The sequence below is a fragment of the Notamacropus eugenii genome, chromosome 3, assembly GCF_028372415.1.
Source record: "Notamacropus eugenii isolate mMacEug1 chromosome 3, mMacEug1.pri_v2, whole genome shotgun sequence".
In the NCBI taxonomy this organism is placed as follows: domain Eukaryota; kingdom Metazoa; phylum Chordata; class Mammalia; order Diprotodontia; family Macropodidae; genus Notamacropus; species Notamacropus eugenii.
In genome coordinates, this window is record NC_092874.1 from 461,751,269 (window position 1) to 461,768,635 (window position 17,367).

At 42.2% G+C, this 17,367-nt stretch overlaps 1 protein-coding gene across 2 annotated transcripts in view; it reads left to right on the plus strand.

Moving 5' to 3' along the window:
* Positions 1–639: 639 nt before the first annotated feature.
* The window catches only part of CADPS (calcium dependent secretion activator), a 544,059-nt gene continuing 527,331 nt past the window's right edge, over positions 640–17,367 (plus strand). For both annotated transcript variants that reach the window (XM_072598786.1, XM_072598785.1), the window contains exon 1: positions 640–1,187. In XM_072598786.1, the coding sequence (XP_072454887.1) occupies positions 729–1,187 (459 nt within the window). In that variant the 5' untranslated portion in view covers positions 640–728. The remainder of the gene's footprint in view (positions 1,188–17,367) is intronic.

Genomic DNA, 17,367 nt, shown 5'->3' on the forward strand with positions numbered 1-17,367 from the left:
AGGAAGGTCTATACCCCTTCCAATTCTCTCCCAAGAAGGCATAACTTACCTGCCTTCCTCCCACCTTCAGAACTTTGCCTGTGTTTGTGAGGTAGGTGGGGTGTGGACCTCAGGAGAAAAAAGTCTATCAGGAGGCTAAGGCATAGGAGACTGAAAGTGGGGATTAGGGGTATGGAAGCTGACGTGAGGGGAAGGGGAGAGGCAGCAGGATGAGCGAGGGCGCTGGAATCCTCCCTACACCCTCCGCCCAATCCTTGGCAGCGATCCCCTCCTCTGCGGGCACTGGAGAGTTAAGCCAATAGACACGTAAGCGCCGCTCCCTCCTCACTCCGTAAGCTGCTTCTGCACTTAGCTGCATCGCCTGCTTGCTACACTCGGCATCCTTTCGGGCGGCTGCGGCTGACATCCAGTTGCTAGGTCAGGGCTACCACTTGATTGCCATTACCCGTATTTATCATATGGACTATCCCCTTTGCTCCCCCTCCTCTTCCTCTTCCTCCTCCTCCACTACGGGCTGCTGGGTCTGAGCTTGCCATCCTAGCAGGGCAGAGCCCCGGATCGACTGGTGGAGGAGGGAGCGGCGATAGCTCCTCCGTAGCTCTAGTTGCCAGCGATTCTCCTTGGAGAGCCTGCCCGGGAAAGCCGAGTCCCGACTGCCTCCCTCGCCCCACCCTATACACCTTTGGCCCCTCGGGGGGCTCTGAGGACCCCCATTCCCAGCCGCCACCATGCTGGACCCCTCTTCCAGCGAAGAGGAATCTGATGAGGTCCTCGAGGAGGAGAGCAGCAAGGAGGTGCTGGCCTCCGGCGCCTCCGGGGCGCGCCTTTCGCCCAGCCGGACCAGCGACGGCGCGGGCGGCGGCGGGGCCGGGCTCGGCGGCGGGGCGGGCGCCGGGGCCGGGGCTGGGGCAGGGGGCAGCGCCGCAGCCGGCGCCGGGGCCGGGGGGCTGCAGCCCGGTGGCCGGAGCGGCGGCCCGGGCAGCGGCGCGGGTGGCGGCGCCGGCGGGCGGCCCTCCAGCCCCAGTCCGTCGGTGGTGAGCGAGAAGGAGAAGGAAGAGCTGGAGAAGCTGCAGAAGGAGGAGGACGAGCGGAAGAGGAAGCTGCAGCTCTATGTCTTCGTGATGCGCTGCATCGCGTACCCCTTCAACGCAAAGCAGCCCACCGACATGGCCCGGCGGCAGCAGAAGGTGCGTGGCCGCCGGAGAGCAGGCTGGGAGCGGGCCCGGGGGGCAGCGAGCGAGCGAGAGAGCTAGCCATGGGACCGGGGGGGCAGAGAGCGAAAGAGCCAGGAGACCGGGGGGCAGCGAGCCAGGGGACCAGGGAACTAGGGACCCAGCGAGCGAGACGGCTGGGAAATGAGCGAGGTCAGAGAGCGAGCGAGCCAGAGAACGAGGGGGCCAGCGGGCGAGAGAGCGAGCGTGCCAGAGGAGCAGGGCGCCAGCGGGGCACTGGGCGGTGAGGGCGATCGGCGGCGGCCACGGCGGCACAATGGGCAGCCCGCGCCGCCGCCGTCGCCGCCCCCTGACCCAGGCCGGCCCTTCGGGGCCCCTGCTCCCTCCAGCTCTCGAAAACCCTTCCCAGAGGGAGGGCTGGGGCGGGGCGGGGCCAGCAGGCCAGAGGAGGGAGGCGAGTTGGGGGCCTTTGCGGGGCGGGGCTCGGGGTGGGCTTCGAGCTCGCTCTTTGTTGGCTGGCCCAGAGCTCCGGGTGGGTGACTAGCCTGCAGCCTACGGATCCCGGGGCAGGGGCACCCTCGGGACCGGAGAGGCCTGCTCCAGGTTCGGCTCCGCTCGGCTCAGACTGGGGTGCACCAGCTGGTTTCAGACTGGGAGGAATAGGGAAACCCGGGAGGAGCTGGAGACTAAGGCTGGCGATGCGCGCCTACCTAAGCCCTCCTGGGGAAGGGAAAGTGAGTGAGCCTCTGGAGACATTGTCAGACAATCGGCCCAGGGGACTGGCGGCCGGTAGGGGCGGTGACGAATGGCCCATCCCTCCAGCCCACTACCCTTCCCCATCCCGACTGATCGCAGGTGGGCGAGCAGGGACTGAGGAGCTCGGTGCTAGGCTCCCACCCTGGGGGGGGCACGCCCTCTGCTCCTTCCCTCCAGCCCTCTCCTCTCCCTCGACGAACCCGAGTCGTGCTTTTCTTCCTCTGTCTCCTCCCCTCCTCTCCCAAGGTGACTTCGCCGCCACCTCCTGGTCCGACTAGGTCGCAGAGGCCCAGCAGCCTGCGACTCTCGCTCCCCCGAGAGCAGCTGCAACGAGCTCCCTAATTATGGCAACCAAAGCATCTTATGTGCCAGGCCGAGCAAGGCTGAAGCAGCTGTGGGCTGGCTGCCTTTGAGAGAAGACAATCGCCACCAGGAGGCTGCCCACCTGCTTTGATTTTTCTCCTTAGAGAGACAGGGGGGAAAAGTTGAAAGAGATGGGAGAGGGACAGAGAGAGAGACAGACAGAGACAGAGAGACAGACAGACAGAGACAGAGAGAGGCAGAGACAGACAGAGAGAGTTAGTTTAGTTGGGGCTAAGAGAGAGGAGAGAGGAAGGGATGGTTATTAGTAGCAGCGCCTTGTTCTTTTTCTTTCTGGGGTAGTGAGGAAATACGGATAATCTATGAGCCCTGGGAAACGAATGACAAGCCAGAGATTTCAATCGGGTCAAGGCTGTGACCAACTCCTCAAAGCAAATGAATTGCCAAGTAACTGGTTTGAAACTGAATTGTCTCCGCAGTAATTTTTGTTTTCTGATTGTACCCATCCCATTCTTAGCTGCCTGTATATTGATTTATTCGAATATGCACTCCCATCTGTCCTAATAATTCCCAGTCCCACCCCACCCCACCCCCACTTCCACTGGAGCCTTGGAAGCCACTTACCTAAAGATACTAAAGGGGTTGGATCTCCCCCCCATTCACTAGCAGGGCTTGCCCTCCTTCTGTGCAGATCTCAACGTCTGTAGGACTGAAAGGTCAACTCCAAGAGGGAACCTCCCAAGACAGTGTTTAAGGGTCATATAGCTCTTTTAGTGTCCCGTAAGATTTGCACAATTTCTAACAACTAAGTCCAGCTCCTTAAGACCCTGGGCTACTCTTCCCTTTCAGCACTTTAGTGCACTTTTAAAAAAATGCATTTACCATTTGAAAAATAGCTGTTTGAATCTTTGTTCCCAACTCTATCTAGATTTGCCAGTGTTCACTGTGAAGCAGACAGTAAAACAAGGGACAAACTGCCAGAGCTTCCCATAGGGGATTTGTTGTTATTATTGTGGTTAATATACTCTGTTCCGAGTTTTGGGTCTTAATATTCACCAAGAAGATCCTGGATTTCCAGGTTTAACTTGAAATGATAGATTGTCAAGTATCTTATATGTCCTTAAACATGCATGCCCAACTTTCAGTGACATAACAGTACAGAACAAAGAAATCAAACAGTATCAGCAGTATGTCTACACTGCTATGGGCTTATCTAAATATTAAAAGGGTACTCCTATCTCAGCTAGCTAAGAGATCAGATCCGATACTAGAGTTGAAATGAAACCATTTGCCACAGAGATCCAATACTGTTCAGTTCAGTGCATGTGAATTGCTTTCCTTACTCATTAAAGCAAGATCATGTTACAAGGACTGTCTGAACAATTGAAGGTTTTCACCAAGTTCATTAAAAGTGGTATTTTTGAAGAGAGGGAAAGTTCAGTTTTTACAAATGACCTTTACATCTAGAGAGACTCCTGGGCGTATTGACAAAATTGACATTTGTTCAAGCCATTTTTAATCATTGGAGTATATAGATGCTAGATGACTATCATAGCAAAATACTAACTAGCCAATTGTCTGGGAGCAAAAAGAAAAAGAAAAATGTGTCTGCTTTTAGCACCTGAGAGACAGCCTACTGTGACAGCAGATTTATTTTTTGGTTTTGTTCAAGAAAGTGGGCGATTTGTTGGGTTTTTTTTCAAGCTAGAGACTTCCTGACTTTAACAGAAAAAAAATAATAAAGGAAGATTGTGATACTTGGGAAGAAAGGGAAAAAAAGGAAAGGAAGGAGAAAAGTGGGTAGAAAAAAAGGAAGGAAGGTGAATAAGCATTTATTATGTTCCAGTCATTATGCTAACTGCTGGGGATAGAAAGAAAGACAAAAGACAATCCCTCATCTCAAAAAACTCACAGTCTAATGAGATAGGGAGGGGTAGTTATGGAGAAAACTTGAAAATAACTATGTACAAACAGTATATATGCAATATTAACTGGAGAGTATAAACAATAGAAAAGTGCTAGCATTAGGAGAATCAGAAAAGGTTTCTAGAAGAAGGTGGAATTTTAGCTGAGACATGAAGGAAGCCTGGGAAACCGAGAGGTTATGAGGAGAGAGAGAGTACTCCAGGCATGTGAAATATCCAGTGAAAATGCCCGGGACCTCTTGTTGAGGAACAAGACACCCAGTTATTAAGGGCTCACATAATATATGGTGGTAGAGAAAGGTACAAGAAGACTGGAAAAATGGGAGGGCCCTGAGTTATAGCAGCTTTAAAAGTTAAACAGAGGATTCTATCCTGATCCTGAAGTTAATTGATTAAGAGAGTGACGTGGTCCGACTTGTACTCTAGAAAGATCAATTTAACAGCTGAGTTGGGGATGGACTGAAGTACAGAGACCAACTAGCACATAATTTCAATAATCCAACTGTGACATGATGAGGGACTAGATCAAGGTCTTGGCCATATTCAAAGAGAGAAGATAGTATATACTAGAGATGCAAAAAGACAAGACTTAGCAACAGATAGGATATGAGAGATATATGAGAGAGAGTGAAGAGTTAAGGATGGCACTTAGGTGGTGAGCTCAGGTTACTAGGACGATGGTGGTACGCTAGACGTAAATAGGCAAGTTCAGAAGAAGAGAAGGTTTTGGGGGAAAGATTATGAGTTTAGTTTCAGACGTGTTGAATTTAATGTAGCAATAGGACATCCAATACCAACTGGCCAATTGACTGCAGACAAAACCAAAAAAATGTGTCTACTTTCAGCGTTTGAGGGAGACAGTTCACTGTGGCAGCAGATTTATTTTTTGCTTCCTTTCAAGAAAGTAGGTGATTTATCAAGCTCTCCATAAACAGGTGGAGATACAAAGTACAGATCAAGAGAGGTTAGGTCAATGTAAAATGATCTAAGAATCATCAGACTAGAAATGATATTTGCATCTGTTGAAACTAATGAAATGAAACTAATGAAATCACCAAGTTAAATAGCTAAGTATTCTCCTGGCAGTCTAGATTTAAAACAGGTTTCAAATCCAGGCTCTGACATTTAACTGTCTGACCCTGAGTTTGTCACATAATGTCTATGCATCTTAAAAGTTCTTTAGAATTTAATGAATTATACATGGAAGGATTATGACCTTTATTGTTGTTGGGGGGTTCTCACAGTTACAAAAATCACAGATCATTGACGTATTTTACAGTATAGCCACTCATAAACTCTTGTGATGAGGTCATGAGCTGCTAGTATAGAGTAGATGCTGAATTTGTTCTAGCTGAGTTGAATCATTGAGTATTTTTCTAAAGCCAGGCTTTAAACACACACACACACACACACACACACACACACACACACACACACACACACCATAATAAGCATATTTTGTTATTTGAGGGACACATTTCACTTGTATTGCTATAAATTGAAAGTCATGATTTTGTCAGTGTAGTATGTCCTAGTCTTAGGGACTTACCATTACAAGATTAAGTCTGTCCATGGCCACACAGCTAGTGTGTATCAGAGCCAGGATGTAAACACAGGGCTTTCTGATTTCATGGCTCACCCTCATCTACCTTTCTCTACTCCTCATTTCACCACGTTGCCCCTTAAGGCTGAGGCATGATGACTTCTGACGAGTGTTTGCAAGACCGTCACAGTATATTTTGCAATGGTCTGTTTATACACAGAACTTTTAGAAATCTGTTCTGTCATCTTTGTTAGAGTGGAATTTATATGAAAAAGATGATAGGAACATAGGAGTTTAAGATCATAGATCTTTAGTTGGAAAGGACCTGAGATGCTGAGTTCAGCTTCATATTATACTTGAGGAAACTGAGCCCCAGGGAGATGAAATTACTTGCTGGAGGTAACAGAAGTAATAAAAGTCCAAGCTGGGATTTGAATCCAGGTCCCCTGACTCCCTACCAGTATTAATTGGTAGATTGTACTATGTAGTCTTAAATTACATTGGGTTGACTAGCTCTTTATCGAGCTTTGTAGAAAAGAGGCGCCAAGGCAAAACTAGCATGCGGTGGCACATGGCTTGTTTCATTCAAAGGATGTAAGGGCTAGGCCAAAGTTTCCAGAAAGTTCAAGTCACTCATTTCTAATCTATTCATACTAAGCATCAGCATGAAAATGATGCCAACTTTAACACTGAGTCAGTATTTAGAAAAGTTTTATATTTATGCACTTGCTCATTTTATTGGGCTAATTGGTAGTGACTCAAAACCATCTACCTTTCATAAGACTTGAGAATCACTGGTTCTTAACATACACATATGGTCTATGTATATTACATACCCGTGTGTGTATGTAAATAACAGTGACTCATCCACTCAGATAATGTCTGAGGTCTTTGCTCTTCCATCAGATTTTAAATTCTACCCAACCAAAGTCACCTACGACTTAATTGATAACCTTGGAAAGAACTAGATTATTATTAAACTAACAAAAATAATTGAACATTTGTATAGCACTTTAAGATTTCTGAAATGCTTTATAGATGAGGAAACTGAGACTGAGAGAGGTTAAGAGATCTGTCCAAAGTCATGCAGCTAGTCAAGTGTCTCAAGCAAGTCTTAGTGAGTCCCTTCCCCAGGGAGTGTTTTCAGTCATTTCAGTCATATCTGGTTCTTTCTGACCTCATCTGGGGCTTTCTTGCAAAGGTACTAAAATAGTTTGTAATTTCCTTGTCTATCACATTTTATGGCCAAGGAAACTGAGACAGAAAAGGGTTAAGTGACTTGCCCAGGGTCATCCAGCTAGTAAGTATCTGAGGCCAGATTTGAATTCAAGAAGACTCATCTTCCTGACTCCAGACTTGACACTTTATCTACTATCCCACCTAGGTGCCCCTTCACCAAGAGCAGACTAGAATCATTTATGTTCACTCTTTGGCACTTTTCCCCAATTCCTACACTCAGTTGTTACAGATTTTTATTAATACAGTTTCCTTCCCCCTATTACTTTTTATTTCTGTCATATAATACTTTATTTTTCTGTGTCCATGATGTAATCCCCATCATCCCAGTAGAATGTAAACTTGCTGGAGGGGGGACCATTGCCATTTCTGTCTTGGTTTACCTAGAGCAGTGTCTAGCATATAGTAGGGGTTGAATAAATCCTTGCTATTTTGAACCAAATCTAACTGAATTGAATCTCTCTGATGGTAATGGATAGGTACCGATATGCCCTGACACCAGAGATATTTTCAGGCTGTCACATCAAAGGGTAATGAGAAAATGTTTGCCTCATTGCACACCTGGAGTAGCCAGACACTTTCCTGAAATTGCATAGAGAAAAAAGGAAATGAAATATTATATTATTCAAGAATTATAAACATCCTTTGAATTCATGAGTCAACTTTGTTTTTCCCTCAGTAATGAAAGATCACATTTCTAGAGATCAAATCAAACACAATTTCTAAAGCACCTGTAATTTATAGAAGGTTAATAGTTTCATAGATGGCAAACAAGAAAGTGACAACACATTAATGGGACAAACTTTTCTAGGATATTCAAGATGGATCAAGATATGTTTTCCCAAATAAGGATGTCAACCCCCAATTACTTGTTGGTTTTGCCAAGTGTTTTGTTAAGTCAGACCCTGGGGACATATAGAGAAATATGAAACTGTCCCAGACTTCAAAGAATTTATATTCTACTCAAGAGCTGAAACCCACTCCTGACTCATCATTCATTAGCGACTTAAGGAAGTTGCTATATCTAATCCCCACCCCCTCTATAAAAGGAGGGAGTTGGGCTAGAGAATTTATTCTGATGACCTTTTCAATCTAATTATTCTGTCATGCTTTGATCTTAAAGAAGAACACCTCCTCTCATCCTGGGGCAGCAAAGTTGAGAAGCCTTTCCTGGACTTTGCATTTTAGTTAGTAGATTTACACCTGCTCAGAAATTTATACTCATAGAGTTGTCTCAGGAACCCTAAGGCATTAAATGACTTATTTGCCCAGGAGCAAAGTAGGGATCAAGGGCAGGACATGAATCCAGGTCTTGTGGCTTCTGAAGGCAATTTTCTATCCACTCTTCCTTGATGCTTCTAACAAGCTGCCAGATGAACCCCTAAGTGCTAGAGTTGCTTTTATCTTTTTTGTTTTTTTTCCTAGCAGTGGTGTTCTAGAACACCTGGCTTCAAGCAATTGGAAGATTATCACCTATGGGACACTAGAAAAATCATGTAACCTGAAAATGTTAAAAAGGAATATGTCATTTTAACTTTCAGAGACTCAGTTTCCTCATCTGTAAGATAAGGTAGTTGGACTTACCATGAATGACTTCTTAGGTAAGCTCTCTTCTAGCTCTAAGTCTATGATTTGCCATTGGCAGTATATGACCCACTGAATGAGATCCCTGGGCTTAGAATCAGGAAGACTCATCTTCATGAGTTCAAATCTGTCCTCTGACCCTTACTGGCTGTGTGACTCTGGGCAAGTCAATTAACTCTGTTTGCCACAGTTCCTCATCTGCAAAATGAACTAGAGAAGAAACTGGCAAACTAGACCAGAATCTTTACCAAGAAAACCAAAAATAGGGTCACAAAGAGTTGGGCATGACTGAAATGACTGAACCATGATCCTATGCCCTTATGTGGGCATGCTTTCTTGCCAGACTCTTTGGGACCAACTCTATCCATGGTTGCCTAGGGTTAGGGATGATGACTGAGTTTAGAGTTAAGACTTAGTGGCCTAGGATTATAGATTCAATCTGTGAGTGGAGTCAGTATCAGAGTCTAGGGTCAGGTGATAAGTGGCAGAGAGAAAGATGAGCATTATTAAATAAAACACTGACCTTAACAAAACAAGTCAGAAATATACGGATCATGGCTTCTCTCTCTCTCTCTCTCTCTCTCTCTCTCTCTCTCTCTCTCTCTCTCTCTCTCTCTCTCTCCCTCTCCCTCTCCCTCTCCCTCCCTCTCTCTCTCTCTTTACAATAAAGATCTGTTAACTCAGGAAAAGTGACATGATTTGTCCAGGATCACATAGCTATTAAATGGCAGAGCTGGGATAAGATATGTTCCACTTTCATCATGAAATTCTACTTTTTTCTTACCCAAGAATAAAGGAAGTGGAATTGACTTTCCATTTTTATTCCTTTTAACTTAATGATCTTGGGAAAGTGAGAATTTATAAAGGTAGATCATTCCTTTATTCCAGGGTTTTTAAAAATCTTTTCTGAGTCCCTGATCCCTTTGAAAGTCTGGTCAATCCTGTGAACACTTTCTCAGAATAATGATTTTAAATAAATAAAATATACACCATTCAAAATGAAACCAAATATTATGAAATACAGTTATAAAAATTTTAATATATATATATATATATATATATATTTACAGACCCGAGATTGAGAACTCCTGTTAATTCTCATTACTCTTAAAAATTGAAAGGCACAGGAGTAAACTGATAATATATCAATGCCATTTCAATAGTCTACTTGCAGGAAACAGTGAATCTCTAAGTTAATATGAAGCAACAGACAGACAAGTCCTGACTTCCAATAAATCTGACTTTTTGATTCCATCCCTACCTGAAAATTCTCCAGGGACAAAATAGGTTGTCATTAGAGAACCATGTTGTCATTTGTAAACCATAGCCAGGGGAACTAGCTACCAAACTTTGCTGAAAGCACAGTATTCTACACAATTTTTGCAGAGGAGAAGGCCTTTAGACTCCTGATGAAATAATGGCCTTTTGATGCCAATGTCCAGCATGAGGTTGGTGGAGCCAGACCACTGAAATCTGGTTTGAGGGTCTACTTTGGTTTTTCCCTGAGTGATTCGAATCAATTCTACATACTTTCATTGAGCTGCCACTATAAACAAGAGGCCTCTGGGGACAGGAGGACAACAAGAAAACATTCCTTGCCCTCAGGGAGCTTATATTTATTCTACTAGGGAAGGGGAAATAAAACATAGGATTATAGGTTTAGAGTAAATTTTTAAATGCTAGCCATTTAATAGCTAGAGATACCTAGTCCAACACCTTCGTCTTATGGATGAGGAAACTGAGGCACAGGGAGGTTAAGTGACATATTCATGGATAAGTAAGCAAAATGGATATACAAGGTAGATCATTTTAGTGGATTGATATCTGGGAATGTGTAGGTATTGGGAAAATCCTTGTGTAAATGTTGGCAACTGAACTATGCTTTTGCATAAGTTAGAAATTCTAGAAAGAGGAGATGAGGAAGATGTATACTCCAGACAATGGGGATCACTTATGCAAATATATGGAGTCAGACCAGAGAGCACTTATGGGAATTCTTTGTATATATTATGTAAAGTGATCATGTTTACCTGTGTGACCCTGGTCATGTCATTTAACCTCTATAATTCCTAGTTTCATCTACGAAATGGAGATAACTATACTTGTTCTATACACTTTGCAAAACCACTGCAAGAAAAGTGGTCTGTAAACCCTCCTAGGCTACGTGAAGTTGCATGGTCATGGCTAGACCTAGGAAACAAATAATATTCTCAATATGGCAAGTAGGTGGAACAGGAGGTAGAGCACTAGGCTTGGAGTCAAGAAGACTGAGCTCAAATGTGACCTCAGACATTTAACTACCTGTGTGACGCTGAGTAAGCCATTTAATCTCTGATTTCTTCATCTGTTCGTTGAGAGTCAGAGAGAGAGAGAGATGATAACACCTACCTCCTAGGGTTATTGTGAGGATCAAAGGATATTCTACTTACAAAGCACTTAGTAAGTGTCTGGCACTGTAGGTGCTATATAAGTGTTTGTTATTATTGTTATTTTTACGATTCATTTCACACATGAGTTCAGAAGAGAAAAAGATCACCACAGCCTGAAGTCATTAAGTAAGATTTCAGGCAGAGCTGGCATTTCAACTGGACCTTAAAGACTCAATAGGGTTCAGATAGCAACAAATAAGGAAGCAGGGGGCCACACGATTAAGGGGAACTGAATATGGAAAGGTTCAGAAATGGAAATTCAGAAGGCATATTGGAAGGAGCTATCAGGAGCTGTATGGATTTGAAAGAGCACTGAATTTGGAGTCCAACGACCTAGGTTTGAATGTGAGTCTCCTACTTAACTACCTGTGACACCCTGGACAAGTCATTCAAATCCTCCACTCCTCCATTTTTTTTTCATGATAAGCAAAGTGGCATAGCAGAACAAGGCCAGTCTTGGTGTTAGAAAGACCCAAGTTCAAGTCTTGCCTTTGACACATACTAGTTGTGTAGGCAAGCCATTTAAAGTTTCCATGCCCTAAGCAAATTTCCTTGATTCTCTGTTATACATCAGATACTAATTGGCATCAGTGGAGAGAATGTCCACAGCAGGAGTGACCAGATTTTATAGTTGAGGAAGCTGAGGCAAGCAGAGGTTAAGTGACTTGCCCAGGGTCACACAGCTAGTAAGTATCTAAGGCTGGCTTTGAACTCAAGTCTTCCTGATTCCAGGCTCTAAACCTCTGCCAGTTTTCCATTAATTCCATCAGCTTCTTGGCTTGTCCTTCATAATCTATCTTGACTACAGTCACAGCCATGCCATAGAAGTAGAAATGTAAACAAACAAATAAAAATAGAGATAATCAGCCTGAGCAGAACAAAAGGTTCAAGTGGGGGAAAAAATAGTTGAAGATGAGTTGAATGCCAGGCTGAAGAGGATGGACTCTATTCCATAGGCAGCAAGAAGGCATTTAAGATTTCTGAGTAATGAGGTGACTACACAACACTCTGGATTTGGAATCTCAAGCTCTGAGTTTGAATCCCAGCTGTGGGAGCTTGGGCAAAGCACTTCATTAAGCCTCAATCTTCTCAACTGTGAAATGATAGGGTTAAAATAGGATATCTTTAATTTCTTTTTTTAACTATTTGTGTGTGTGTATGTGTGTAATTTGCTTCCATTTAAAAAAAATTTACATTCATTTTAAAAATTTGATTTCCAAAATTTTGTCCTTGCTCCCTCCAGCCCCTCACCCTCCCATTGAAAACACAAGCAATATTACACCCATTAGGCATACGAAATCATGCAAAATGTATATCCATATTAGCAATGTTGCAAAAAAAGGCAAGAAAAATCAAGAGTGAAGAAAAGCCTCCGTCAGTCTCCTCTCAGAATTCATCAGTTCCCTCTGATGGATCACATTATTCATCATAGGTTCTTATCTTGGATTGGTCTTGATCAGAGGAGCTAAGTCTTTCACAATTGATCATCCTCACAGCATTACTTGCTTCTGTGCACAATGTTCTGCTGGGTCTACTCACTTCACTTTGCATCAGTTCATATAAGTCTTCCCAGGTTTTTCTGAAACTATCCCCTTTTCCATTCCTTAAAGAACAGTAGTATTCTCTCAGAATTATATACCACAATTTGTTCAGTCATTACCAAATTGACAAGAGTCCCTTTAATTTCTGATTCTTTGCCACCACTAAAAGTTTCCATAAATATGTTTGTGTACATAGATCCTTTTCCTTTTCTTTGATCTCTTTGAGACATAGACTTAGTAAGGGGTCAAAGGGTAGGAACAGTTTTATAGCCCTATAGGCATAGTTCCAAATTGTTCTCTAGAACAGTTGGACCAGATTCACAACTCCACCAACAGTGCATTAGTGTATCTATTTTCCCGCGTCTCCTCCAACATTTGTCATTTTCCCTTTCTGTCATGTTAACCAATCTGATATGTCTGTGGTGGTGCCTACGAGTTGTTGTAATTTGTATTTCTCTAATTATTTGTAGTTTAGAGAATTTCTTTCACATGGCTATTAATAGTTTTGATTTCTTCTTCTAGAAAATACCTGTCCATATCATTTAAGCGTTTGTCCATTGGATAATGGCTCTTAGTTTCATAAATTTGACTTAGTTCTCAATATATTTGAGGAATGAGGCCTTTGTCAGAGAAACTTAATTTAAATTCCCCTGCCCTCCCGCCAGTTTCCTGCTTTCCTTCTAATCTTGGGTGCATTGGTTTTGTTTGTGCAAAATATTTCAAATTTAATATATCAAAATTATCCATTTTACCTCCCATGATCATATCTATTTCTTGTTCATATACTGTTCTATTATCCATAAATCTAACAGTATTTTTTCCATGTCCCTCTAATTTACTTATGATATGACTGTTTATATCTAAATCATCTGTCCATATCAACCTTATCTTGACATGTGGTATGAGATGCTTATTTATGCCTATTTTCAGTCAGACTGTTTTCCAGTTTTCTCAGTAGTTTTTGTTGAATAATGAGGTTTTGCCCCTCAAAACCAAAACTCTTTCATTTTGTCAAATACTAGATTACTGTGGTCACTTGTAACATCCTTTCTACCTCCAATTGCTATGATCGAATAAAGTAAAGCAATGGATATAGAATGGTTTGGTGGTAGGAGAAGCCAATACAACTGACCTCATTTTTTAAGGAGGAATTTTAATAACTTAAATAAAAATAACACTGAAATAAAAGTGACTGTTGAGTAATTATAATGACCAATCTTGTCCCCAAAGAACAGATGAGGCACTTCACCTCCCTCCTATTAGTAGAAAGGTGAGTGACTATGGGTGTGAAAAGCTACATACCTTATCAGGTTGTAGTTGTTGGGTTGGTCAGTTTTCCTTTAACATTTTACTTTTTTACAAAGTGTAGTTCATTTGAAGGAGGCAGGGATATGGGTATCTATCCCGAAAAACCTGTGATGGAGCAACAAAGATCAGTAAAACTTGTTTTTTTAATATGAGGGATTAGACTCAAAGTTTTTACTCGGCACCGAAAAAATCTTTAGAGGGGAAATTTTGTAAGAAGTTTTAACAAATGAGTGAAAAGAATGGCTAATGAATAATAAGAAATGCATTGAATCAGTGGTTCAAGATTATTTAGAATAATTGCTGATCCTTATCCTTTCTTTTATTAGAGTTGCTTCAGAGAGTATTATTTTTCATTTTTATCTTTCAAAAGTCTTCAAAACGTGAAATCCATTTAAATTGTAGCTGATTCTGGTATTATGATATTAAAACCCTATGACAAAGCACTAGGACTAGATAGTCAATATTTACTAAGTACCTACTATGTGTTAGGTACTCTGCTAAGCAATGGGGATGCAAAGAAAGGCTAACAAGACTGTCCTGGCTCTCAAGGAGCTCACAGACCGTAAACAGGAAGGACCTGGGTGTCAGTAACTACAGAATATAAGAGCACTCCATTCTGACTGATAGATATCCTAGGAAATTTGAGTGGATCCTGGTCTAACCCCAGAGGCCCAGGCTCTGAGGTCCATCCTACATTGCTAAAATAATGCTAGCCCCGCCCCCCCTCCCCCCCCCCCCCCCCCGGCAAATACATAGAGAATATATATTCTGATCTGCATGGGTAAAGTAGCTTGTTAACCAGAGTTTCCACTATCTGAAATCACTAGACATGAATTGGGCTCCCCAAGTTTCCCTGGCTTTTCAGACAACCTATTACTGAGCTAGAATGAGCTCTCATTTCTTTATCAAAATATGGTTTTCTTGATCTTTATACCTGAATGTTGCCTGGGAAAACATCACATACCTGGGTTCTAGGTATATTGATACTTGTTGACATGACTAATGCAGAGATGAGTTTTCCAAAGCTGTTTTGAAAGTGTTGCAAAATTTGCAAATAATATTTTCTCCAAAATAATTAAAGCTTGTAAATCACTATTGATTAGAGAGATGCAAATCAAAACAACTCTGAGGTATCACATCACACCTATCAGATTGACTAACACCAAAACAGGAAGATAATAAATGTTGGAGAAGATGTGGGGGAGTTGGAACATTAATTCATTGTTGGTGGAGCTGTGAGCTGATCCAACCCTTCTGGAGAGCAATTTGGAACTATGCACAAAGGGCTAGAAAAATGTACATGCACTTTCATCCAGCAATATCACTTCTAGGACTGTATCCCAAAGAGATCATAAAAATGGGAAAGGGTTCCACAGGTACAAAAATATTTATAGCAGCCCTCTTTGTGGTGGCCAAGAACTGGAAATTGAGGGGATGTCCATCAATTGGGGAATGGCTGAACAAGTTGTGGTATATGAATGTAATGAAATACTATTGTACTATAAGAAATGATGAACAGGAAAACTTCAGAGAGGCCTGAAAGGACTTTATGAACTGATTCTGAGTGAAAGGAGCAGAACCAGGAGAACATTGTACACAGTAACAACTACAGTGTGCAAGGAATTTTCCTGGTAGACTTAGCCCTTCACAACAATGCAAGGATCTAAAACATTCCCAAGGGACTCTTGAGGCAAAATACCACATGCACATTCAGAGAAAGAACTACAGAACTGAAGGGCAGAGTGAAGCAGAATATTTTTTCTCGTGTTGTGTTTTGTTTTGGTTTGCTTTTTCTCATGGTTTCTCCCATTCATTTTAATTCCTCTATATATGACTAATGTGAAAATGCGTTTAATAAAAATGTATGTGTAGAACTCGTAGAAGATTGCGTGCCATCTCAAGGAGGGAAGGATAGAAAATCTAAGACTTATGGAAGTGATTATACAAAACTGAAAATAAATAAACAAATAATTTGTAAAAAGAAAAGAAAAAATAATTAGAACTTTCATTCCTGTAGCATAAGAAGGTTTATAGAGAAAGGAGTTTCCTCATAACAATCTCCTAAAATAGATATTATAACAATCATTATCACCATCTTTAGAAATGAGAAAAAGGAGGCTTAGAAGGATTAAATCATTTTGCTATGGACACAAATTTAGTAAGTGCTAATTATGGATTTTGACAGTCGGGTTTCAATTTACCAGTCTAGAGGGACCAATAGAACAAGTGATAAGAGTTGCCTCTCTCATCTAATCTTACTGCTAATATCGTCCTTCTCTCCCCCCACCTCATGCTAGTTAGACATTGACCTGCCCTCTAATATCTCTGCTTTTGAAGGAAGCCTAGAATCCCTGTTCTATATGTACCTTTAGTCTCCCTCTACCCCTCCCAATGGTCATAGGCTAGACCTTTCTAGGGCTCCCACTTTTTGGAGGTTGTCAATTGCAATACTTTTTTCAAGACAGTAGACCAGCAAGTGTTACCATCTTCCCTTACACTGCATCCTAAGGTCTTCTGGGCCTTACCACCATCTCTGCTTCTATTTCCTACAAACTCTCTAACCCTGCCATCTTACCTGTCAATTAATTCCAAGGAACCCACTGGGTCCTTTGTACTTCTAGACCTCTGTCTACCCTGCAAATAAACACTCCTATGCTTGTGTTCCCTAGTTAGAGTAAGAACTCCATGAGAATAGGGACTGTCCCCCTTTTTAAAATTTTCATCCCCAGATCTTAGCACTTGGCATATAGTTAGCCTTTAATAAATGCTTTTTAAAAATTCATTCATTCATTCTAACAGTCACTTCATACATTCCAACTTTCAGTCAAACTGGACAACATGTTGCTTGGTGTTTCCTGTACAGGACTTTCCAAATTCCGTGTCTGTGCCTTTTCAGGAACTATCCTGAATATTTAACATGTTCTTCCTTCACACCTCTGTCTTTTAGAACCTCTAACTCCATTCACACACTTAGCTCATCACCTCCTACCCTCCTACTCAAGGTCTGATTCCCTTAACTGTCAATATTGTTCCCCAATGTTATATCTATATAACATATATGTCTACATATATATACACACATACATACAAATACATGTGTTTATATATACATACATGTATATCTATATATTCCCATTTGCTTATTTGTGTACGTATTGTATCTTCCAGTTGAATGCAAGCCCCTGAGGGCAGAAACCAGTTTGTGGTTTGTCTTTGTATTTACTGACTCCCAGCACCCCTACATGATGACTGCCACATGCTTAATCATGCCTCCCAATACTCTTTCCATAGTATTATGCTGCCTCTTAATGAGAATTTCTTTGCTTGGGACTTTAGCCTTTTCTCAAATACTACACCAGGTCTATAGAAAAAGGTTTTCCCTGAGGGCCACAAAACAATTACAGCTTCACAGGATCAGCCTGTTTTTAGCCTAGCAATGAAGGGGGTGATGGTGAAGGGACATATTTTCCACTGAATATCATTGACCAGTGTGATGGACTGGCAATGTAAGCAGACACTCTTTCTGCCTGTTAACATTTTTCACTTTCTTTA